The 24,224-nt window shown below is 39.8% G+C and overlaps 1 protein-coding gene across 1 annotated transcript in view; it reads left to right on the top strand.

The window, feature by feature from the left end:
- Positions 1–24,224, top strand: part of LOC102448196 (mucin-2-like) — a 157,722-nt gene that overhangs the window by 97,062 nt on the left and 36,436 nt on the right. Inside the window, 21 exon segments of the mRNA XM_075928791.1 lie at positions 181–295; positions 1,508–1,598; positions 2,607–2,716; positions 2,946–3,162; positions 3,798–3,923; positions 4,484–4,601; positions 5,059–5,197; positions 6,702–6,812; positions 7,519–7,588; positions 8,447–8,584; positions 8,670–8,834; positions 9,687–9,781; positions 11,226–11,352; positions 12,125–12,380; positions 13,907–13,959; positions 15,165–15,265; positions 16,507–16,658; positions 20,489–20,627; positions 20,722–20,835; positions 21,362–21,541; positions 22,513–22,752. Of these exon segments, the coding sequence (XP_075784906.1) occupies positions 181–295; positions 1,508–1,598; positions 2,607–2,716; positions 2,946–3,162; positions 3,798–3,923; positions 4,484–4,601; positions 5,059–5,197; positions 6,702–6,812; positions 7,519–7,588; positions 8,447–8,584; positions 8,670–8,834; positions 9,687–9,781; positions 11,226–11,352; positions 12,125–12,380; positions 13,907–13,959; positions 15,165–15,265; positions 16,507–16,658; positions 20,489–20,627; positions 20,722–20,835; positions 21,362–21,541; positions 22,513–22,752 (2,857 nt within the window).

Genomic DNA, 24,224 nt, shown 5'->3' with positions numbered 1-24,224 from the left:
AGGAAGCTTGAATCCAGTTCCATATTTTGTGGCTTGCCTATCTTTTCCTTACACTTTTTTTTTCTTCCACAAGACTGCATTGTGGAAGAACCCACATGGACACCTGATACCACAAGCGACCTTTTCTTCTTAGTCTGTGTGGCATAAAAATACTTAGCACCTCTGATGCCTTTTCTCCAGGGTTCAGCTGCCTTACAGCCAGTCTGGAATCACAGCTGAGAGAAACAACATGTACATAAAAGTGACTGCTAAAATGGGCCTGTTGTTCATGTGGAATGAAGATGACAGCATCCTGGTAAGAATAAGTTCTACATGCTTCAGAGAATACGAAATGGTCTATTAAAATATTTAGAGTCAACTGTTTGACTGGATTCAATTTTAGGTGATCAGAGAATTTGTTTGGGCATCCATTTGCCCGCACTGGTTTCATATTTGTTTACACGTAGGCTACGTCTAGGCTGGCATGATTTTCCATTAAAAGCATTAGCGCAAAAGAGTGTCTAGATTGGCACGGATGCTTTTGTGCAAAAAGTGCTTTTGCGCAAAAGCATCCATGGGCAGTCTAGATGCGATTTTGCACAAGAAAGCCCCGATCACCATTTTCGCCATCGGGGCTATTTTTTGCAAAACAGTTCTTCCCTGTCTACACTGTCCCTCTTGCGCAAAAACATTTGTGCAAGAGGGCTTATCCCTGAGCGGGAGCATCATAGTATTTGCGCGAGAACACTGACAATCTTACATTAGATCATCAGTGTTCTTGCACAAATTCAAGTGGCCAGTGTAGACAGCTGGCAACCGCTTTTGTGCAAAATCTTGCCAGTCTAGACGCACCCAAACAGCCAGGGCATACACAAATCAAATAGGTTAATGTGTACAAAAGACAAACTGTCTAAATATTTGGCCATAACCTTATATCTTAAGAGGTGGTATGGAGATACATGGTTGGTCTCTGGATATACCTGCTCCCAACAGTTGGGAGGGGCTATTGTTTCCCCTGCTGTAGTACAGATTATTTCTCCCTACACAGAGCTACATTCACGCCTGAAGAAAGCACTTGTGCTGTGTTCCTAGTGGAAATCAGGTCTTCTGCGTAAAAGCACTTCCCTCACATCATTAATATAGCAGTGTCATTACATTACACCACTCACCCTCACAAATTTTATTTTCCAGTAGATTTCCACTTTCCTAGGACTTCAGTTTCATAGTGGATTTGATTTTCTTTCTGAAAAAAACAAACAAACCAATGGATAGAAAAAAGGCTGGATAAAATACAGATAATGCGGTGAAAACTCGGTATACATACATAACTTGCTTTCTATGAATCAGAAATCATATCTGAACCCAGTCCACTTTCTATCAGCCAGGTTTGAATTGGTCTCCTAAAACATTTACACAGAACCAATAAAAATTACTTAGGTGTAGCAGACACAGCTGTTTTCACTTATTTTGAATACATTGTAGAGTATGTGTATTAAATTGCATCTCCATTTTTCCTCCATACTTTTAGCTGGAACTGAATGAAAAATATGCCAATTATACCTGTGGGCTTTGTGGGGACTACAATGGTATTCCAACTTACAATGAGTTCTTTTCAAACAGTAAGTGTTAAAAATAATGACAAATGGTTGGTTTCCAGTAGCTCCAGTTTCTACACATGCATTTTTTTTGTCCTGAAGTCTGTACGCCTTCAGCGTGTCTCTCTTCCCTCCTGTTGAAGGATTTGCTCAGAACATCAGCATATTTGGGAATTAAGTAAATTTATACATATAAATATTCATGTATACCATTTGTTTATTTATTTCATTTGTTAGCCATTTAAATGAGAGACAAATACTGATTTTCAAGCAAGATTAAATATAATAATACATCCACAAACCAAAACACAATAATGAGACCAACTAAAGTAATCATAGCAATTTCTAGTCAGGACTGTTCTATATTATCATACTCCAAGATGTCACTTCTAAATTATATTTGTATAATTTAATATATAAACTACATTTGCAAAGCCTGACAGACACGTCTTTGCCCATAATTAACATGCAAGCATCAGCACATCTCAGTCCTTAGTTGCCTGATCCTATTCCAGTGTAAATCTAGATTTATTTACTGATTTACATAATTTTTACACTACTTTCTCCCATCTTTATCACTCCCTTCTCTCTCTGTAATTTTCCAATCAGCTGGCTATACACCTTTAGCTCTCCATCCATCTACCTCTCTTTTCTCACTCTTAGTATCACTGGTTAGCTTGCATGGCTTTTAGGCAATTTATTCAATCACACCTTTTCTCCTGAGTTGTCTCTCACAACAGTATGCTCTATTCATAACCTGTCTATCACTTTCTCCTCTGTTATTTAACTAAGGGCCTGTCTAACTTTGAATGAGTTTGTCATTTTCCAACACAAATTTCAGTTTGTACGTTCTTGAAATTGTTTTCTCACATAAGGATACAGTCATTTGAAGTAAATTGAGTCTACGGTGGCCACAGAGTTAATTTTGCCTACGGTGTCACGGTGTTCATTTTGTCTACATGTTTGCATGAAAGAATTCAAAGAGAACCCACTCCATTGAAAACCCTATGTATTATTAATGTATTTATTTAGATGCCAAGCTTACTGCCACAGAGTTTGGAAATATGCAGAAGATGGATGGGCCAACAGAAGTCTGCGAGAATCCTAACCCATCCCCCCTAAACAACTGCACAGACAATTTTGTAAGGAACTTTTTGTTTATTGATGTGTCTTTCATTTAAATGTGTCCACTCTCTTCTCCTGATTCAGGAAGGGCATTTGATGAAAACTAGGATTGGATTGCAGGCAGAGGAAGATTTCAAGATGTCATTAAATAAAGATTTTAACAAGTGGATGGCAGTATTAATTCATCCTCTCTCTTTGGAAGAATTTGTGGATTTAATACATCGTTTCATTTTGTTTTCTCTCTAGGATGACATTTGCCACCAAGTATTGACTGGCCCTGCATTTTCAGCATGTAATTCACTAGTTGAGATTGGAGAGTACATTAAGTCTTGTGCTATAGACTTATGCAACTGTCACCAGTCTATTACTGACTTCTGTACTTGTAACACCTTTGGTGAATACTCCCGGCAATGCGCCCATGCCGGTGGGCATCCTCAGAACTGGCGAACACCAGAACTATGTCGTAAGTGTCTTTATGAATGGCCATCATCTGTGCTTGCCTATTAGTCAGCAACAGTGTTCTGTAGTTTGTTGGGGACTCATGGGAATTAAATGTTAGTAAGTACAAGGGTGGATTCCAGAGGGCTCTAATATGAATTCTATAACTGGGACCAGATCCTGGGGTGCAGCTGATCTCCCCATGGTTAAACTGTGTTCAGCAATATTTATCAATGTTAATTCCAGAGTAAATTCCTCAAGATATACTTGGATACTTCAGTGATTTCCACAGAACTTAAATATGTATATGCACTAGGAAAATAACACCCAAATTTTCACTAGAAATTTAGATTCTTGAAAAGAGGGGACCACAAAACAAATGCACCAGAGTATAAGCCTTTCAGACACTTACTAAGAGTCCATAGAATTCCAGACTTCAGGTCACAAGCTCAGGGTTATATGTTTCTCTCTGATGCACAAGATTTTGAAAAACAAACTACAAAGTATAGATTGGAATTACCAAAATCCAAGGGAACCTTGGACCTCGGGTTTGGTGTGGCCTCATCTCTAGTAGTGAAGGTTGAATGAATATGCATTCTAATACACAGGAGATGTGAATTACATTTGAATTCTGAAATTTCACGTCTTTTAAAATTCCAGCCAAGACGTGTCCTTTCAATATGCAGTACCAGGAATGTGGCTCCCCCTGCACTGACACTTGCTCCAATCTTGAAAGATCTCAAATCTGTGAAGACCATTGTGTGGATGGCTGCTTCTGTCCTGCAGGCAAGTTTTTATTTACCTCCAACTCTCATAATCTCAGTAAAGAGCACCATCAGATTTACACATAGGCATTTAGTAGCTCTCTCAGGGGTCAGGGCTCCTCCAACTGCTCGCTTCACAACTTCAAGCGGTAGGCCTTTCTCTAGGCACAACCAGTGACAAAACACATGACTGAATAATTTATTTCCTGAAGATGTGCAACATCTGCCAAGAGGTGAGGAACACTCAGGAACCAAAATGCAGCATAAATCGATGCCTGTCTCATAGGAATGAGGTGGCTTTTCTACAGCAACTCAATACCATTGAGTTGAGTTCACCTTACAGGGACGGTAATGCCTAGAAAGTCCAATGAGGATTTAAGACTCCAAGGACAAGATCCTCAGCTGGTGCAATTAGTCATAGCTCCCCTGACTTCCGTGGAGCGATGGCCATTTACAACAGCTGATGATCTTGCTTCAAGATTGTATTTTATATTTGTAGCCAACTATTTAAAACAAAAAAGTTGCATATTGTCTATATGTATAAAATCCTTTTGTAATGTATCAATTTCTGTCTTCACTTAGGAACTGTGTTTGATGACATTAACAATACTGGCTGCATTCCCTTTGAGACGTGCTCCTGTACTTACAATGGCCACTCTTATGCTCCAGGGAAATCTTTTAACACCACTTGCAAGTCCTGGTAACTTATCTACTTTTGCCATTTCCTTTTGGTAAAATGAACTAGTTTAATGGTTTCATATACATACATTTCATCATTAACAACCTCTGAGTGCATGTTACTGAGCTCCCTGCCATTCTAGTTCAGTCTAAAAAACCAGTCTTTCTCTCCTTTAGTGTCATTATTTAATAGGCTTTGCATTCTGACTCAAGTTAAGATACGAATTTGTGTTATATAGATTTCTTACCTTCAATTAAAATTCTCGCTCCTTGTTTGCTCCCTTGACATATGTTGACTTCTCCAAGACAAAAGAAATTGCAGCCACTCACATATTTGCAAATATTTATTTCCTCTGAAGAAGCCAAGAATAATCTGATGGGAACATCCGTGGCAAAACCACAAAACTTACTAGCACTGTACCTCCTTCCCTCCAGGCTATTATCACTGATGGTGATTAATTTCTCCACCTTTCTTCCAGTACCTGCAATAGAGGCAAGTGGGAATGCAGAGACATTCCATGCCCTGGATCTTGCACAGTAGAGGGAGGTTCACACATCTCTACATATGATGAAAAACGTTACAATGTCCATGGAGATTGCACTTATGTTCTCTCTAAGGTAAACACCATCAGCTATTAATAGGTGATAAAGTCGTTTACAGTTATATGGAGGAAGGAGTGGGAAGAGTGCCTCATTCAGGATTAGAGAAGCTGACCTACACTTAAGCTAGGGGAGAAAGTCAAATTTAGATACGCAACTTGAGCTATGTGAATGGTGTTGCTCAAATTAACGTAACTTTAGCTCAAATTTCTGCCACATCTCCACTGGCAGAATCTCTAGTTAGTTCGTGCCGCGTGTAGCAGCGCGGCACGCAGTCCGAACTAGCCGGCTTTTAAAAATGGCGCCGGTTGGCTTTATGCAAATGAAGCCCGGGAAATTCAAATCCCGGGCTTCATTTGCAACTCCGTATGACTACATTACCCCCCCAGTTCGAACTAGGGGGGTAGTGTAGACATACTCCATTGATTTCCCTTACTCCTCTTGACCCAGTGGAATACCAGAGTCGACAGGAGCACAAGCAGTAGTTAATTTAGCAAGTCCTTACTAGACCCTCTAAATCAAACCCCAGGAGATCGATCTCTGCAGCATCGATCTCCTGGTAAGTGGAGAGAAGGCTGAAGGGAAAAACATTGTAGAGTTTCCTGTTAAAGCAATAGAAACAGGTGTACCGAGCAAGGTGTGATGGCACGTTGGGGTTTTCCCGTCTCCTGCACCCCCGTAATGGCACGGACAGACTTCACCAGCCAGTAGAATAGAGGGAGTTTATTGCTTCTCCAGGATACAGCACAGCACAGATGTAATCTGGTTACAGGGCAGGCCTAGGATGCCTCAGCCCCCCTTGAAATGAGGGAGCCTGGGCCCCCTAAATCCCAGCCGATTGCCTAGGCTGCTTCCTCCATGATACCAGTCAGAAACCTAACTAACTCACTTCCAGCCCTGTCCCCAGCCAGGGCTCCACTCCCATTCTTCCCATTGTTCCGCTCCCCGGGAGACAACTCGTCAGACAGGTTTGAAGCCCCCTTGCATAATGACTCATCCCCTGCCCCGCTGGGCCATGCTGCAGATGGCAGCCAGTGGAGGTCACTCACAACCCACTGCCCAGCATAGCAACCAGCAAGGTACCCCCCACTACATCACACAAGGATATATAGTAATGCATGCCAAATGTATTGACTAGTTGTGATGTTGGGAGTCCTGACATGCAAGTCATGAATGCTGATGTGTTTCAAATTCCAGGATGTGGTAATCATTAATATATGATGAATAGCTACAATCAACTGCTGTATTTGGTCTATTTTCAAAACTGCCATACAATTCAGGAAAAGAGGGGGAAAGAAAGTGGAACTGAAGCAAATATTTTAACAGTGGTTGAATCAGAACTTTGTATCTGAAAACCAGAACCAAATCCAAATTCAGTGCTTAGTCCCAGTCTCTAACTATAACACAAGTTTCAAGTAGCCCTGAGCACTGGGAAAGTTTGGACCCATCTCTACAAAATAAATATTTTTCAGACTCATGAACAAGCCTTGCAAACAATAGTTGTTGGTATTGTTTTTTTCAGCTCTGTGAAAATGAAACTTTTGCTGTTCTGGGAGAGCTGAGCAATTGTGGCTTGACACTCACTGAGACATGCTTAAAGACAATAGCCCTCAGCATTAATGGAGGGCAAACTGTAAGTATTCAAAACAAGTGTCGAAAATACGGTAAGAAGGCTTTATAAAAATGAGGGGAAGCCCGACTGTGTCAGAGATCGAATGGTGTCAATCATTGATTTTTCAATTCAGGTCAAAGAGAACATTTCATTTAAGACACAATGAAACATTTTGATTCATTTTCAAGTATATTTTATTTAAAAAAAATAAAACTGAAGTTGCAAAATCATTTGAAATCAACAAATCTAAACATTTAATTTTGAATATATCCAAATTAAAGGTTTCAACTTTTTTCTTTTATTGAAATAATTTGGCAAATACAACATGTATTTTGAAAATGTTTGTCCCCTTCTACAAATTGAACCTCTCTTGTCCAGCACTCTCTGGTCCGGCATGATTTTAGTTAGCCAGATGTCCAGTCAAAATGGTTGTGGCCAAGTTTCCCATGGTTCCATGAAGTTTGTTTACAGCCACCAGTTCTAGTGCTCAGTGTTCTGTGAAGTTATTTAGTTCCAAGTTACCCATATATGTCTTCTGAGAGCCCAGTAAGCAGTAGAAGTGTTGGTAATGCTGCTAGACAATACTGACCTCCTGTGGTTTGACAAATTCTCTGGTATGGCACCAGTCAGGTCCACAGGGTGCCGTACTAGAGAAGTTCAACTGTATTATCATGCTGATATTACCAAGGCATGACATAATGTTCCTTTTCTTTATCTTCCTTCCCAGATAATTGTGATCAAATCTGGAGGCGGTGTGTTTGTGAATTGGATCTACACTCAATTGCCCGTATCAGCACGTATGTTTCTCTCCCAGGGGCAATGTGTGACATTCTCAAAACTTTACTTAGATGCCTGATTATTACGTTAAGCTTCAGAGGAGTTGATGTGGTGTTCGTATATTGAAGAATCCCATAGCTTAGCATGTTTACCCTAGATGATTCCTGACCCAAATGTTGATCCAAAGTCTCATGATACATTACAGCCTTTTGTCCAACTCACTATATTAACTTAGTTTCGTTCTATCTATCCTCATAAAGAATGATCCTCACTGAAGATTTTTATGCCACCCATACCCTACTCATTCCTCTCTCCATAATGGATTTGCAATGATCAAGATACAAGATTAGAAATTAGAATAATTTTTTCTTGCTAATGCTTGATGTAATCCAATATCTAGATAGATTCATGGAGGTTAGGTTCATCAATGGCTATCAGCCAGGATGGAAGGAATGAAGTCCCTAGCCTGTGTTTGTCTGAAAATGGATGTTCAGGGAGGGATCATATGATTATTACCTGTTGTGTTCCCTCCATCTGGGTCATCTGGTATTGGCCATTGTCAGCAGACAAGACACTGGGCTAGATGAATCTTTCATCTAACCCAATATGGCCGTTGTTATGTTCTAATATTTCCCTCCATTTTTCTGTGGGAAGGAGAAGACAAAAGGGGCTTTGTAACTTTAACACTAATTTCACTGGCTCACTCCTATGCAGTCACAAGCAAATCTTATTCAGCTTTAGACATATTTTGACTTCACTCCACACAAGGGTTCATTATAGTGGCAACAGTAATCCAAGAAAAACAGTCATAACAAAGGGTTTCCGTTAGCAACATTTGACCTCTTCCAAAAACTAATGATCCTGTTCTTTATCCATAGCTAATGTCATCGTTTTCCGACCCTCAACCTTCTTCATCTTTGTGGTGACAAACTTTGGACTCGTGATTGAGGTACAACTTGTACCTATCATGCAAGTGTTTGTGCGGCTGGATCCATCTTTCAAAGGGCAGACCTGCGGTAAGTGAATGTAACAAAACCAGTGACCTGCCTGAAATACACACTGGTCTTATATGAGTGATTCAACTTGGTGCTTTTTGAACAGGTCTCTGTGGAAACTTCAATAGTATTGAGGCTGACGACTTCAAAGCCATAAGTGGTGTAGTGGAAGGAACAGCAGCTGCATTCGCTAATACCTGGAAAACGCAAGCGTCATGCCCTAACATCCAAAACAACTTTGAGAACCCTTGTGCCCTCAGTGTACAAAATGGTAAATGAATTATAGAAAATTTTCCATGACATGCAGGTAATTTAAAATTAGATTCCTAGGTTTTTTTCCCCTGGAGAGCTAATGGAAAATACTTGACTTAAAGCAAAAATTACAAGAATTGAGAGATTATAAACATTGTAAGACATACATTTGGAATCAGGAAGAAATGTTAATAAAGAAAAAAAATTAGGGAGAAACTAAACAAAATAATTGCAAGAATCATGGATAATGTCCAACAACAGTTCATCTTCACAGTTGTCACTTCAGATCTAGTGTACAAGATGACAACTTGGTGTAGAATAAGGCCTGGTCTATGTTATACTAGACCAGGCAGGTCGGCTTATGGTATGCAACTCCAGCTACACAAAATGTGTAGTTGGAGTCAACTTACCTGAAGCTGAGCCCATCCACACAGTGGGAGGCTGATAGGAGCAAACACTCCTGTCGGCTTCCCTTACTCCTCTCAGAAGGAAGAGTACCAGATGCTGGCAGGGGCTGCCCTCAGCTTCTGATTTTGGGATCTATATTAGACCTGCTAAATTGAATGCTAGAAGATCAACCTACAGAGTATCGATCTTGCCCTAAATATAGACATGCCGTAAGTGTATAAATAGCTCTATGTTTATAAGGTTTTGGAGAATTCTTTGTCCAATCCACGGTAAGAAACTGCTTTTTTGGTTTTGATTTTAACAAGTCTTTGCCAAATATTGCAGTGAGCAAAAGAATGTGGTTGCTGTGTTACAATTTCTGATCCAAGTTTACAAGAATTCACAGCTCACATTAGCCACAAGTTTTTGAGCCTAATAAAATAAGGAGAGTAACACGCATTCCTTTCATTTCTTCTCTTCACAGAAAAGTACGCTCAACACTGGTGTGGCTTGCTGGTGGACAGCAGTGGGCCTTTTGCCAATTGCCACTCCACAGTGAATCCAACTGTTTACCACACGGTACTTAGCTACTTTTCTTTTTCTTTAAGAGTGAATCAAAATTAGAGACTTAAAACTAGCTGTCTGGAAAGAAATGCCCCAAATACATCTCTCAGATTATGCTGTGTCTATATTTCAATCTGCACAATACATTACTTCTTTTTCCTTTTATACGTTTTTTACTTTATGTGTATGTAACCTACCCTTATTTCAGTCTGCACTCTTTGTTTCATCACACTTAATTGTTCTTACACTCTACATTAAAGTAGAAATGCAATTTGCCACAGAGAAAGTAAACCAAAATGTAAATATATGAAGAGGACGTTACACATATAAAGTATGTAAAATATACAAATTCCTCATAAATTTTTTCTTACCCCAAAGTATAACTTTAGAATAATACACATATTTAGGTTCTTATTTTACAATAAAAACTGTCATTATTTGGAGATCTCCATTATCATCACCTTAAAAAATAATCCTAAAAGGAGGTATGAAAATATTAAAGGTATGTTGACACTACTCACAAGTAAAAGTATATGAAGAAGTTGATACATAAGATCAGACGTTAACAGGATCTAGTTTTTGAATGGGCAGTTCTAGAATAATTATTTTGAGAGATTATTAATTAGAGAAATTAAAAAGACTGGGACTTTTCATCTTAGAAAAGGGGAGACTAAGGGGGGCTATGATAGAGGTCTATAAAATCATGGCTAGTGTGGCGAAAGTTAATAAGGAAAAGTTATTTACTTGTTCCCATAACATAAGAACTAGGGGGTCAACAAATGAAATTATTAGATAACAGGTCTAAAACAAAAAAAAGGAATTATTTCTGCATATAATGTACAGTCAACCTGGGAAACTCCTTGCCAGCTGATGTTGTGAAGGTCAGGACCTTAACAGTGTTCAAAATGAACTGGATAAATTCATGGAGGTTAGGTCCATTAATGGCTATTAGTCAGGATAGATAGGAATGGTGTCCCTAGCCTGTTTATCACAAGCTGGGAATGGGCAACAGGGGTAGAATCACTTGGGGTACATTTACACAGCAGGGCTTAACTCAAAATAAGCTATGCAAATTGAGCTATGTCAATTGCTTAGCTTATTTCAAAATAGCTTATTTCAAGTTTTGGTGCTATCTACCAAGCACTTATTTCAAAATAGAGCACTCTTCCTCTGACTTCCCTTACTCCTCATAAACTGAGGGTTACAGGAGTTGGAGTAAGAAGCCCTCCAGCTTGACAGTATTTCTACATTATGTCTAAATAAATGCCGGTTGTGTAAAGATGGATGATGTTATTTCAAAATAACATTGCTGTGTAGACATAGCTATTTACCTGTTCTGTTCACTCCTTCTGGGGTATATGGCATTGGCCACTGTTGAAAGACAGGACATTGGGCTAGATGGACCTTTGGTCTGACCCAGTTTGGCCATTCTTATGTTAGTTTCTTTCTGCGCTCCTAGAACTGTCTGTTCGACACCTGTAACTGTGAAAAGAGTGAAGACTGTATGTGCGCTGCCCTCTCTTCCTACGTGAGAGCCTGTGCTGCCAAAGGAATCCAGCTGAATGGATGGAGGACGGATGTTTGTTGTAAGTGTTTATAGAGCCATTTCTTCAGTCTGCTATTCTGAAAGAAAAAGTAATAGAATTTATTAATCAAATATCAATTTCTAGCCAAGCCATTCAATTCTGAGGGGAAAGTATTGAAAAGTAAAAATCTAGCAATCATTCCCTATTTCTTATAAGATAATAGAAGTTAGCTATAGCAAATATAAACAGGTGAAAGACACGGTTATGGCTAGGAAACGACAACTGCTGCTGAAATGGCTCTGCCTCTCTCTGCAGAGGCTTGAAGCTTGAGTTTCCGCTGTTGCAAGTTGCCATGGAAACAAATGTGTCAGCTCACAAAAACAATATTAGTTCTAAACAGAATGCTTCAAAAATAGAAAAATGTTTAAACAAAGGGTTGTTTAAAGCCACCAGCCTCCTTTCTTTGATCCGATATGCCTGTTTCTAATATAGCAGCAGGACTATCTACTTATCTATCTCAGAAGGCCTCATGCTTCAGAGAGCACCAAAGTTTAAAGGTTTCTGTTATAACGGCCAACAGGATGAGTGGTTTCCCTTTCCAATATTTCATTTACATATATCATGTCTTTTATTCCCCAGCTACTGTTACTTTCTTTTAATATAATGCTGTGCATGCTGTATTTTGTTTGAAAAATGTGATACACAAAACGTTTTATAGCTTTGTTATTTATCTGTTATTCATATTACATGTTTCCCCTCTTTCCTGACCAAATAATATTAGCTGGAACCAATAAATCTGTTAATATAATTTGGTTTGTTTTTCCTTCTCAAGCCAAATATCCAACCTCGTGTCCCAAATCCCTGAGCTACAGCTATGACATCAGTTCCTGTCAGCCTACTTGCCGGTCTCTGAGTGAGCCTGATATCACATGTAATATCAAGTTCATTCCAGTTGATGGTTGCACCTGTGAAAAAGAAACCTACATGGATGAATATGGCAAATGTGTGGCTGCTAGCAAATGTCCTTGTTATTACAAAGGATCTCCTGTTTCCTCTGGGGAAGTTGTTCATGGTGATGGTCTTGCGTGGTAAGAGATTCTTTTGTAAAATGCAAGAACTGCATTGTATGAACTTTCTTCATAAAAGAATGTATCTCTGTTCAGGGGCAGATGACCGTTTTGCGGGGCCCTGGGCAGCATAATTTCGCGGGGGGCCCCCCCTTTGCCACGGCGCATGCACAGTGGCGCCACGGCGCATGTGCGGGGCTTTTTGAAGCGCAGGGCCCGGGGCGGCCGCCCCGTTCGCCCTGCCCTATATCCGCCCCTGTCTCTGTTAAGCTGTATGTACCCAACCCTGCATGATTTTCAAAACAATGCCCATCTACAGAATCATTTTCTTATTCTTTGAGAGCAGTGAGTTTTTCCAGGCTTATGGGAACTGTAGTACAGGCAGTCCCCGGGTTACGTACAAGATAGGGACTGTAGGTTTGTTCTTAAGTTGAATTTGTATGTAAGTCAGAACTGGTACATATTGCAGGGGAAACTCTAGCCAAACATTTCTCCAGAGCTCAGTTTTATTCTCCCACACCTCACTTCCCTCAGTCCTTTATTCTCAAGCTGAGGTGTCTGCTGAGAAAAGCCGCTCCGCGTCTCCCTGGTCTGCTGGGGGGGGGAGGGGGCGCTAGCTTCGCGTCTCCCTGGTCTGCTGGGGGGAAGCAGCTAGTGTGGGGTTGCCTCACCCCGTTTGTAAGTAGGGATCTGATGTAAGTCCATGTAATCCGGGGACTGCCTGTATTTAGGCAAGATTGCTGTTACATTTAATGATTTTCCCCCAGCATAAAGTACAAAAGTACACAGTGAGGGTATGTCTACACTACCCCGCTAGTTCGAACTAGCGGGGTAATGTATGCATACCGAACTTGCTAATGAAGCCCGGGATTTGAATTTCCCGGGCTTCATTAGCATAAAGCCAGCGCCGCCATTTTTAAAAGCTGGCTAGTGCGAACCCCGTGCCGCGCGGCTACACGCGGCACGGGCTAAATAGTTCGAACTAAGTAGCCATTCCGATCTATCTGTACGCCTCATTCCACGAGGCGTACAGATAGTTCGGAATAGCTACCTAGTTCGAACTATCTAGCCCGTGCCGCGTGTAGCTGCGCGGCACGGGGTTCGCACTAGCCGGCTTTTAAAAATGGCGGCGCCGGCTTTATGCTAATGAAGCCCGGGAAATTCAAATCCCGGGCTTCATTAGCAAGTTCGGTATGCATACATTACCCCGCTAGTTCGAACTAGCGGGGTAGTGTAGACATACCCTGAGAGGTTTATAGTATAATAAACATCAAACTCACAGAGAAACAATGGAGCTCACATTTTCAGTCACAATTTCCCCAAGACATCTACAGTTGAAATCATAGGGAAATTTAACCAGCTGTCGGGTTGATAAGAAACTCTCTTCTCTAACCACAAGGTGGCATGTTAGAATTCCATGTCCTATTGGAAAGTTCTGAAACAGCAAGATAGCTGCTGCTCTCAATCTCAATCAGTGGAGCTAAGAACAGAAGGTGCCATGGTAATATTAAATACTAAATATTATTATTCCCCTTTATTGCTTACAGCACTTGTGCCCAGGGTAAGCTGAGCTGCATTGGAGCTCAGAACCAAACGTCAGGTAAAAACCATTTTATTAGCTTCTCTTTGCTCCTTAGCCTGTCCTTGGTTTTGGAGTATGTTCCCTCTTGGAGCAACAAAACAAACTTGAAACACACAGGAAAGTTAATGGAGTGGAAACTGTTGCTTCATTTCATCTGCTATATTTAAAATAAAATATCACTCTATCCAGTGCACACAATAAAGTACACACAAATGAACATGATGGTAATGCAATAATAATGACTTGCAATTTCTAAAAGATTATATAAATTTTAAAAATGCTACTTCCTAAGGAATGCATAGCATTCTGTCACATAAGCCACTGCATTCTTCTTTTTTTTTAAGTTGTACTGGATGGCTATGTCTACACTACAAGATTTTTGCACAAAACCCAGCAGTGTGTCCATACCTCAAGCACATTTTTGCACAAGAAAATCGACAGAACAAAGGGCTTTTTGCGGTAGAGTTATTCCTCTCCCCACAAGGAATAACTCCTTTTTGCACTACAGCTCTTGAGCAAAAAGGCGCTCCGGGAGGGAGGGAGGTTGCACAAGAAACCCTTATCAGAAAAAGCACAGGTTCTCTGATGGCCATTCTATGAATGGCAATGAGAGCTTTCTTGCGCAAGAATGTCCATGCAGTGTGGATGCTCTCTTGCGCAAAAGCACAATGCTTTTACGATGTGCTTTGAGGCCTGGACACACTTTTGTGCAAGACGTTTTTGCGCAAGAACTCTAACACAAAAACCCTCTTACACAAAAACCCTGGGCTACGTCTACACTGGCCCCAAAATCCGGAAAAGTCATGCAAAGCAGGTAAGTCAGAATAGGGAAATCCGCGGGGTTAAAATTCCTACTTAAAAGTAGGAATAAGAGATCCTCCGGAAAAGGGCTTTATTCCGGAGGATCGCGCCAGTTTAGACGCTTTTTTCCGGCTTTTCCCCAAGCCGGAAAAAAACGGCGGACATGTTTATTTAAATCCGCGGGGGATATTTAAATCCCCCGCGGATTTCCCTATTCTGACTTACCTGCTTTGCATGACTTTTCCGGAATTTGGGGCCAGTGTAGACGTAGCCCTGCAGTGTAGCTATGAAGAGCTCATGTATAACAAATTGAAAACATGCAGAACTCAAAGCACCCACAGCCCAGAAAGTTCCCTTTGTTTCTATTGCTGTGCAAACTCTGGTGCCTTTTCTTATCTCTCATATATCATTCTCTCCTTTAGTTTGTGCTCTTCCCATGGTTTACTTTGACTGCAAAAATTTTCCTGTGGGCACCACTGGAGCTGAATGCCAGAAGAGCTGCCAGACTCTTGACATGCAGTGTGTAAGTATGAAGTGGCTCAACGGGATAGCCTTTGCCAAAAACTAATGTTTGTTCCCACTCCTGCACACTAGACTTATTCATAAATATGGTTGTGAGGCTGCAATACTGATAACGTGTTGCAACAAAAACCTTGGAAGCATTAAGAATGGGATCACTGAAGGTCAAGTTTATGAGAAAATAAAGGTCCGCTTTATTTGAATCTCTCGCATTGGTACTGATTGGAGATGCATCAGATTTTGCAGATCCAATTCAGATAACAATACCTAGGCAAGAACTAGTTTTCAACCAAACATCCAGAGATTTGCTATGTGCACAACCCATTCAGTAGAAAATTACTGTATGTAATTTTGCTTTAAACTGTTAAATATCCCTCGTGTCCAATGACACATTTTTTATAATCTCTTACACATCCAATTATATTACAAAGGCTAGGAACATGATAGCAGCCTGATTGGCTGTGACATTTTATGAGACAACATCACATGAGACAAGTGGCATCCCAACTTAATACATCAGAAAAATGCATCTTACGTGTTTTTTTTTAAACTTTCCATCCACTCAGACATAGATCAGCACATCCGCAGGTTCATCCACAATTAAGGCTGGTACCCAGTTCAATATCTTTCACATTTTCATAATTCCTAGACCACCTTTTGAGGCAGGGACACATGACATGTTTACTTTGAATGGGTTTATCTTCCACTAAATCTTCCTTTAGCAACCAACCATATGTCTGAGCAAAACATTTTCCTTCACATCATCTTTGCTTTAAACTGGACGTAACTAAACCCAGTGCAAAGACTGGTTCTAAGAACCTACTCATACTCTTACCTACTCTAAGGGTACATCTAGACTACAGGGTTTTGTCGACAGAAGTTTTGTCGACAGATACTGTCAACAAAGCTTCTGTTGACAAAGAGCGTCTAGACTACATTCAGTTCTGTCGACAAAGCAAGCTGCTTTGTCGACATAACAGTGTGGACGCAAAGGACAGTTTAGATGCAATAATGCCTTCTGTCGACAGAACTCTGTCAACAAAAGGCGTTATTTCTTGTAAAATGAGGTTTACCAGAGTCGACAAAACTGCTGAGTTCTGTCAACGTTATGTCAATAGAACTCAGCGGTAGTGTAGACGCAGGTTTAGTTTTGTCGACAAAAGTCCACTTTTGTTGACAAAACCCTGTAGTCTAGACACACCCTAAGTTAATTTCTGAAGTTCCATTTTCTATTCGGCTTTGCAGTACAGTACACAGTGTATATCTGGTTGCATGTGCCCCTCTGGTCTCGTGTCGGATGGTAAAGGTGGCTGTATTGCTGAAGAAGAATGCCCATGTATTCACAATGAGGCTACCTACAAACCAGGGGAAGAGATCAAAGTTGACTGCAACACCTGGTATGTATTCATTGAATTGTGTGGATCATGGAGCCCTTCCATTTTCTTTTCCAAAGATCCATAAGCACAAGAGCAAAAAGAAATTTTCATTATGAATTGTGTTGGCAGCTGGACCTTTCAATATATTAACCATAACACGACAGTTTTCTGTCATTCAAAGCACACGGTAAAAGCAAAAAGTGGGAACCAGGAATTCTTTTGATTTAAGGTTTTCCTAGAAGCAGATTCACAGAAAAATAGAGGTGGAAGGGACTTTGATATATGATCTAGTCAATCCCCCTCTTCAGTGGCACAATAAGTATAACTTGACCATCCATGACAGGTGTTTGTCTAACCTATTTTTAAAAACTTCCAAAGATGGGGGAGGGGGAGGAAATTCCACAACCTTTCTTGATAATCTATTCCAGATCTTAAGTATCCTTGTGGTTAGAAGGTTTTTTCTAATATCGAACCTAAATCTCCCTTGCTGCAGATTAAGCCCATTACACTTGCCCAACCTTCAGAGGACACAAGGAACAATTGAGCACAGTCTTTAGCATATTTGAAGACTCTTAGAAAGTTCCCTCACTATCTTCTTTTCTCAAGACTTCGGGTACATCTACACTGCAAGCTTATTTCAGAAAAAGCTATTGTGGAAGATATCTTCCGGAATAGCTTATTTTAAAATAGAGTGTCCACACTACAGGGAAGCCTCACAATTAGTCCAAGGCAGGCTTCCCTAATATTGATGCACTATCTTGATTTAGAGCCCCAGGAGGCACTGACAAGGAATAACTTAGAATGGCCCTGGTGAGGAGATATTTCAAAATAGCAGCAGTGGAGCATCCACACACAACCTCTTCTGAAAGAGCTTGTGGAATAAGGTTTATTAACATTGGTAAAAGCCCTCCATTATTTCGATTTTCTTTCAAAATACTGCAATTGCTGTGTGGACGCTAGTATTGTTTTTCCAGGATAATAGTCATTATTCCAGAATAACAGTGAGGTTTAGATGCACCCTAACTGCCTATGTTTTTTTTAAATTTTCCTCATAGTTCTGTTTTTCTGAATCTTGTATCACGTTTCCTGCTTTACTCTACTCTCTCGGGGTATGTCTACACTGCCACCCTAGTTCAAACTAGGGTGGCTAATGTAGGCATTCGAAGTTGCAAATGAAGCCCGGGATTTAAATATCCCGGGCTTCATTTGCATCTTACCGGGCGCCGCCATTTTTAAATCCCCGTTAGTGTGGACTCTGTGCCCGCGGCTACACGCAGCACGGAGTAGGTAGTTCGAATTAGGCTCTCTAATTCAAACTACCGTTACTCCTCATGGAACGAGGTGTACCGATAGTTCAAATTAGAGAGCCTAATTTTAACTACCTACTCCGTGCCGTGTGTAGCCGCGGGCACAAAGTCCGCACTAACAGGGATTTAAAAATGGCGGCGCCCGGCAAGATGCAAATGAAGCACGGGATATTTAAATCCCGGGCTTCATTTGCAACTTTGAATGCCTACATTAGCCACCCTAGTTCGAACTAGGGTGGCAGTGTAGACATACCCTCACATCTTTCTTACAGTGCACTATTCGGAATGGGACACAGTACTCCAGCTGAGTCTTCACTAGTGCTATGTAGAGAGGAAAAATTACATCAGATCTCTTCATACATCCCAATATGTTGTTAGCCTTTTTTGCAACTGCATCACATTGTTGATGCATATTCAATTGTAATCCACTTTAATGCCCAGATGCTTTTCACCAGTACTACTTCCTAGCCACTTATTCCTCCTTTTGTAGTTGTGCATTTGATTTTTTCCTTCCTTAATATAGTACAAGGGCGCCATTTTGGGCATGTGAGGGGTGGGGCAGCAGCCGTGCGCTCCGGGACATGGCTTGCTTTTCATCCCATTCCCTGGACTCTAAGGGAGCAAGGGGAAAGTGCTTGCATTCCATGCATGCCTCTTACACCTGGCTCATGAAGGGAGCTCACGACTTCTGCCCCTCCCCACCACGGGCCCAAAATGGAGCCCTTGCTTTGTAATTGTCTTTATTGAATTTCATCTTATTGATTTCAAAACACTTGTCCAGTTTGTCAGGGTCATTTTGAATTCTAACCATGTCCTCCAAAGCGCTCACAATTTGTCCCAACTTGGTGTTATGGGCAAATTTTATAAGCACACTCAGAATTTTATCATCCAAGTCAATAATGAATATATTGAACAGTAATAATCTAGGACAGACCCCTGCAGCTCCTCTTTAGAGACATCCCCATGAGTTTGACACTGAACCATTTATAACTACTCTTTGAGTAGAGTCCTTCAACCAGTTTTGCACACAATTTATAGTAATGTCATGAATAAGACTATCATATGGGCCTTTGTCAAAAGCCTTTCTAAAAATCAAGATACATTACATCTTCAGCTTCTCCTGAATCCACTAGGCCAGTAATCCCATCAAAGAAGGAAATGGCATGGAACGGTTTGTTCTTGACAAAATTCTATGTTGGCCATTACTTGTAGCCCTACTATTCTCAAGGTGCTTATAAATTGATTAATAATTTGTTCCAGTGTATTTCCAGACACTGCAATCAGGCTGACTAATATATAATTCCCTGGATCCTTTTTGTTCCCCTTTTCCCTTCTTCAGTCATCTTGGATTGCACTACTCCTGCAGAAATTCTCAAAGATAATCACTCATCATTCCAAGATTGTTTCAGTTAGTATCTGGAGTACTGTAGGATGAAGTTCATCAAGCCCTCCAGTTTGAATATAACTAACTTAACAACCTATTCTGATCTATTCCTATTTTAGTTTGCATTCCTTTCTCCTTGTTAATATTAATTATGTTAACTATCTGATCACATTTTACGTTTTTAATTAAGACTGAGGCAAAATAGGCATTAAACACCTATTATGTCCATTATTAGCTCTCCTTTCCTGCTAAGTAGATGCCCTCCATCTTTCTCTTGCTCATAATCTATTTATAAAAACCTCTTTTCATTGCCTTTTATGTCCCTTGCTTGAGGAAACTCATTTTGTGCCTTAGTCTTTTGGATTTTGTCCCTACATGTTGCTGCAATTTGATTCTTGGCAGTTTGTCCATTTTTTCACTTTGTTGGTTTTCTTTTTGATTATCAGTCCATTAAAGAGCTCACCATAAAGCTATACTGGCTTTTTACTAGTCTCCTATTTTTCCTTTGCATCAGGATAGTTTGCTGTTGCTCCTTTAATATTGTCTCCTCAAGAAACTGATTACTCTCCTGAATTCCTTTTCCCCTAGATTATCTTCCAATGGGACTTTGCCTTCCAGTTCCCTGTGTTTGTTAAAAAGTTTGAAGTCCATTAACCTTATTCTGCTGGTCTCATTCCTTCCATTCTTTAGAAGAATGAAATCTATCATGCAATAATCACTTTCACCCACATGTCTTTAGCCATTAGATTCACAACGAGTTCTTTCCCTGTTGGTCAGAATCAAATCTAAAATGGCTGTTCCCCTGGTTACTTCCTGCACCTTCTAAAACAAAAGCAACACAAGTCAAGAACTTATTGGGCATTTTATGTTTTGCCATATTGCCTTTTCCACAGATGTCTTGGTGGTTAAAGATTCCCATTAGTACCAGGCCTGAGTAGTATTATCATGTACTATTACCTATATTGCTATAACCCCTTCTTACTAATGGTATGGAACTTTTGCATTCATTGTTTGCTTGGAGAAATTCGAATTTTAGCATTATAGAGAACACAACTTTTTACCAGGTCTGATACATACTGAATTAAATAAATATGTGGTAGGAATTACCTGTACATCAAGTGTGTAATTTTATTATTAAAATGTTTTCTTCTCCATCTTAGCGTGTGTAAGAACAGGAAGTGGATATGCACCAATGAACAATGCCTGGGTACATGCTCTGTTTATGGTGATGGACATTACATCACATTTGATAGCAAACGGTTTAACTTCAATGGAGACTGTGAATATACATTAGTTCAGGTATTGGGCTTTTCTCTTAGCATTGTTATTTGTGGAGTCACCTCTATCCTCCCTATGGCAATTATCCATCTGCTAACTTCATTTCTTTCTTCAGGACCACTGTGGAAATAACAGCACAGTCAATGGAACCTTCCGAGTTGTCACTGAAAACATCCCCTGTGGTTCCACTGGGACCACCTGCTCTAAGTCTATTAAAGTCTTCCTAGAGGTGAGTAGCCTTTTTGGCACATTTTTTAAAACAAAAGTTTTATTGTGTATCCATTTGGTACTCAGGAAGAGCTAGATGCTTCGTAAGAGAAGACTGTCCAAAGTTTGTACAGTGCAACTTAAGTAAAAAAAAAATGCTACAACTCTTTATTTATTTGTTTATAGACTTGGGCCAAATTCAATTTTTCAGAGTAGTTACATAAAATAAATCGTTTTATGTCACACCCTACAGGGCCTCTATAATTGTAAGCACTTTCTCCTTTAATTGGCTTAAACATTTTGAAATGTATGTTATTAAAAAAGTTTTATTATTTGAATTGTATAAATTAGATTTATCACATTTGCCTCAAAAATAAATAATTACTAATCTATGCTGGGTAACTAGTATTGTTACCTTTAAAATAGACAAAATACATAGTTAAGATCAGACCCATTTGCTGTTGGCAGATATCTCCTATACCAAAAGAAAAAACAGTTACAGGAAAACTGATTCTTATTCATTCCTTTGATTTTTCTCCCCATTTTAGGCCTATGAGTTGATACTGAGTGAGGAACACCTTGAAGTAGTTAAAAGAGAAAATGGAAGGCAAATGCCATACCAAGTCCGCTCTATGGGCATGTATTTGGTTATTGAAACCAACAATGGACTGATTCTCATTTGGGATAAGAAAACCAGCATCTTCATCAAACTCAGCCCTGATTTCAAGGTAAGGCTTAAGAAGGCAGGAGTTTGTTGCCAACTATCATTGACACAAATGATACATTATCATACCTCTTGAGTGAGAAAGTAATATTGATTGAAATGAAACTGCCAGTAGGTCTGAAAGCTTCTCGTAAAATGATATGAAGTATGTTTAATCATGTCTCAAATACAAATATTAAAAGGCAGTGTATGGTACTATAGTAGAGTTTGTTCTCATAGCTATTGATTTATGAAAAGGTTATAACATACCATAGGAAATGGGTACTTAGTGTGCTCTTCAAATAGGATGACTGACTTTTCCATAAGGGAAACGGATCAAGGAGCGATTCAGCCAGCCCCAGAAATGTATATAAAGGTATATTCGAAAGCCATAAGTTCTTCGGCTAAATAGTAACCCACAGTCAGATACGTTTATTTTTCCTCACAAACTAGGAAGGTGTGTATTTTAAATTCCTTCCTACAGCATAGTATTTATTTCAGCCCTGCTAACTTATCTGGGCCGACATTGTTTGATGGGGAAGCAAAATACTCATTTTTATCTATGTCAATCATTTTGATAAAGCGCAAGTAAGTAAGCGTTTGTGCCTGTGCTGATCGTTTTCATGACTGTTTTGTAAGGCTGTTTTATTTATGTATGTCCCTTGTATATGGAATATGCAATTAGCTAACAGTGGGTTCATCATTTCCATACTGCTGCCATAACTCACTAGTGATAGGCACAGTAACTAAGCAGTTATTGTTCAGGGTTTTTTTTTTATTACTAGTCATATACCCCTCAGACCAGTCATCAAATCGTTTTACTGAGGAAAAAACACAGATTGTTTTTCTAAGATAACATACATGCCAAAGAAAGCATCAGGATTTTACCAAGCCATTACAAATGCCAAGCAAAATAGGGATTTTGGGAGGTTCTTTTAGTTGGCAATGTTGCTACAAACTTTCTATCACCCTTTTTTTGTTTGTGTACGCGTACAGAGCCAGATCTGTGGACTGTGTGGGAACTACGATGGCAATGCCATTAATGACTTTACCACCAGGAGTCAGTCTGTTGTACAAAATGTACTGGAGTTTGGAAACAGCTGGAAAGTGTCTCTTACTTGTCCTGATGCCAACTATCCAAAGGACCCGTGCTCCACCAACCCTTATAGGAAGTCCTGGTCACAGAAGCAGTGCAGCATCATCAACAGTGAAGTCTTTGCTGCCTGTCACTCTCAGGTACAGCAAATCCTTAGAGCAAAATTATCTGAAAGACTATGTTTTTATATTCCTCAGGTGTCTGTGCACTTGGCATTGTGTTGTCACTTCCTACATTCCATTGAATATATATGGTCTGCGAGCATGCTAGTGTATGCATCCTAGACATGGGTATGAACAACAGCAACTGAACCCAGTCCCACACTTTACACTGTCTGCTTTGAATTTTACAACAAAGGCTCATCTCTAATAGATACACTACATAGTTGAAGAAACCCATTCAGACCCTCTCAGAGGTCATTTCCAGCTTTTGGGTCCTCTAGCCATAATAAAAATTTAAAATGATGACATGTGAAAATAAAATAAGGCACCAACAAAAAAGAGTGACGCATAATCTGAATATATATACATATATTTTTAATTGAACAAATGCCTTTCTAGCCTTTTTCACATCTTTTATTTGATTAACTTTATTTTAATTTTTTATATATATTTATATTGTGTTTTAAAAAATTTGTAAGCTGCCTCAAATATTTTAAATAGAGAGATGGGGTAAAAACCTTTTAAATAAATGAATGAATAAATTTGCAGCTATAAGCTGAATGTGTCACATTTTGGTCCGATAGGGATGCACATAAAAACAAGTTGTGAAACTTATCAAATGCCAAAATATTTACAAGTGTCTAAATTTGAGGCCCCCTTTGAGCTTGAGGACCAGTCCAAATGGCCCTCTTGACCCACTATGCCCCTCCTCCTCCCCCACCCTTCTATCCAATTGGTAAACAGTGAGTGGTAAAGTTTGCAGATGATACCAAACTGTTTAGGATAGTCAAGACAGAAGCAGACTGTGAGGGACTCCAAGAAGATCTCGCCAAACTGAGTGATTAGGCAACAAAAAGGCAAATGAAATTTAATGTGGATAAGTGTAAAGTAATGCACATCGGGAAAAATAACCCCAACTATAAGTACATTATGATGGGGGCAAATTTGGCTACAACAAATCAGGAAAGAGATCTTGGAGTTATCGTGGACAGTTCTCTGAAAACTTCCACACAGAGTGCAGCAGCGGTCAAAAAGGCAAATAGGATGCTAGGAATTATTAGGAAAGGGATTGAAAATAAGACCCAGAATATTTTACTGCCCCTGTATAAAACTATGGTACGCCCACATCTTGAATACTGTGTACAGATGTGGTCTCCTCACCTCAAAAAAGATATTTTGGCCTTAGAAAGGGTTCAGAAAAGGGCAACTAAAATGATTAGGGGTTTGGAACGGGTCCCATATGAGGAGAGGTTAAAACGACTGGGACTTTTCAGTTTAGAAAAGAGGAGACTGAGGGGGGATATGATAGAGGTCTATAAAATCATGAGTGGTATGGAGAGGGCCGATAAAGAAAAGTTATTTATTAGTTCCCTAAATAGAAGAACTAGAGGACACCAAATGAAATTAATGTGTAGCAGGTTTAAAACTAATAAAAGAAAGTTCTTCTTCAC

This window comes from Pelodiscus sinensis, chromosome 4 (genome assembly GCF_049634645.1).
Source record: "Pelodiscus sinensis isolate JC-2024 chromosome 4, ASM4963464v1, whole genome shotgun sequence".
NCBI classification, from domain to species: Eukaryota; Metazoa; Chordata; order Testudines; family Trionychidae; genus Pelodiscus; species Pelodiscus sinensis.
Note: the sequence above shows the minus strand (reverse complement) of the source record. Positions and strands in the feature narration are given on the sequence as shown.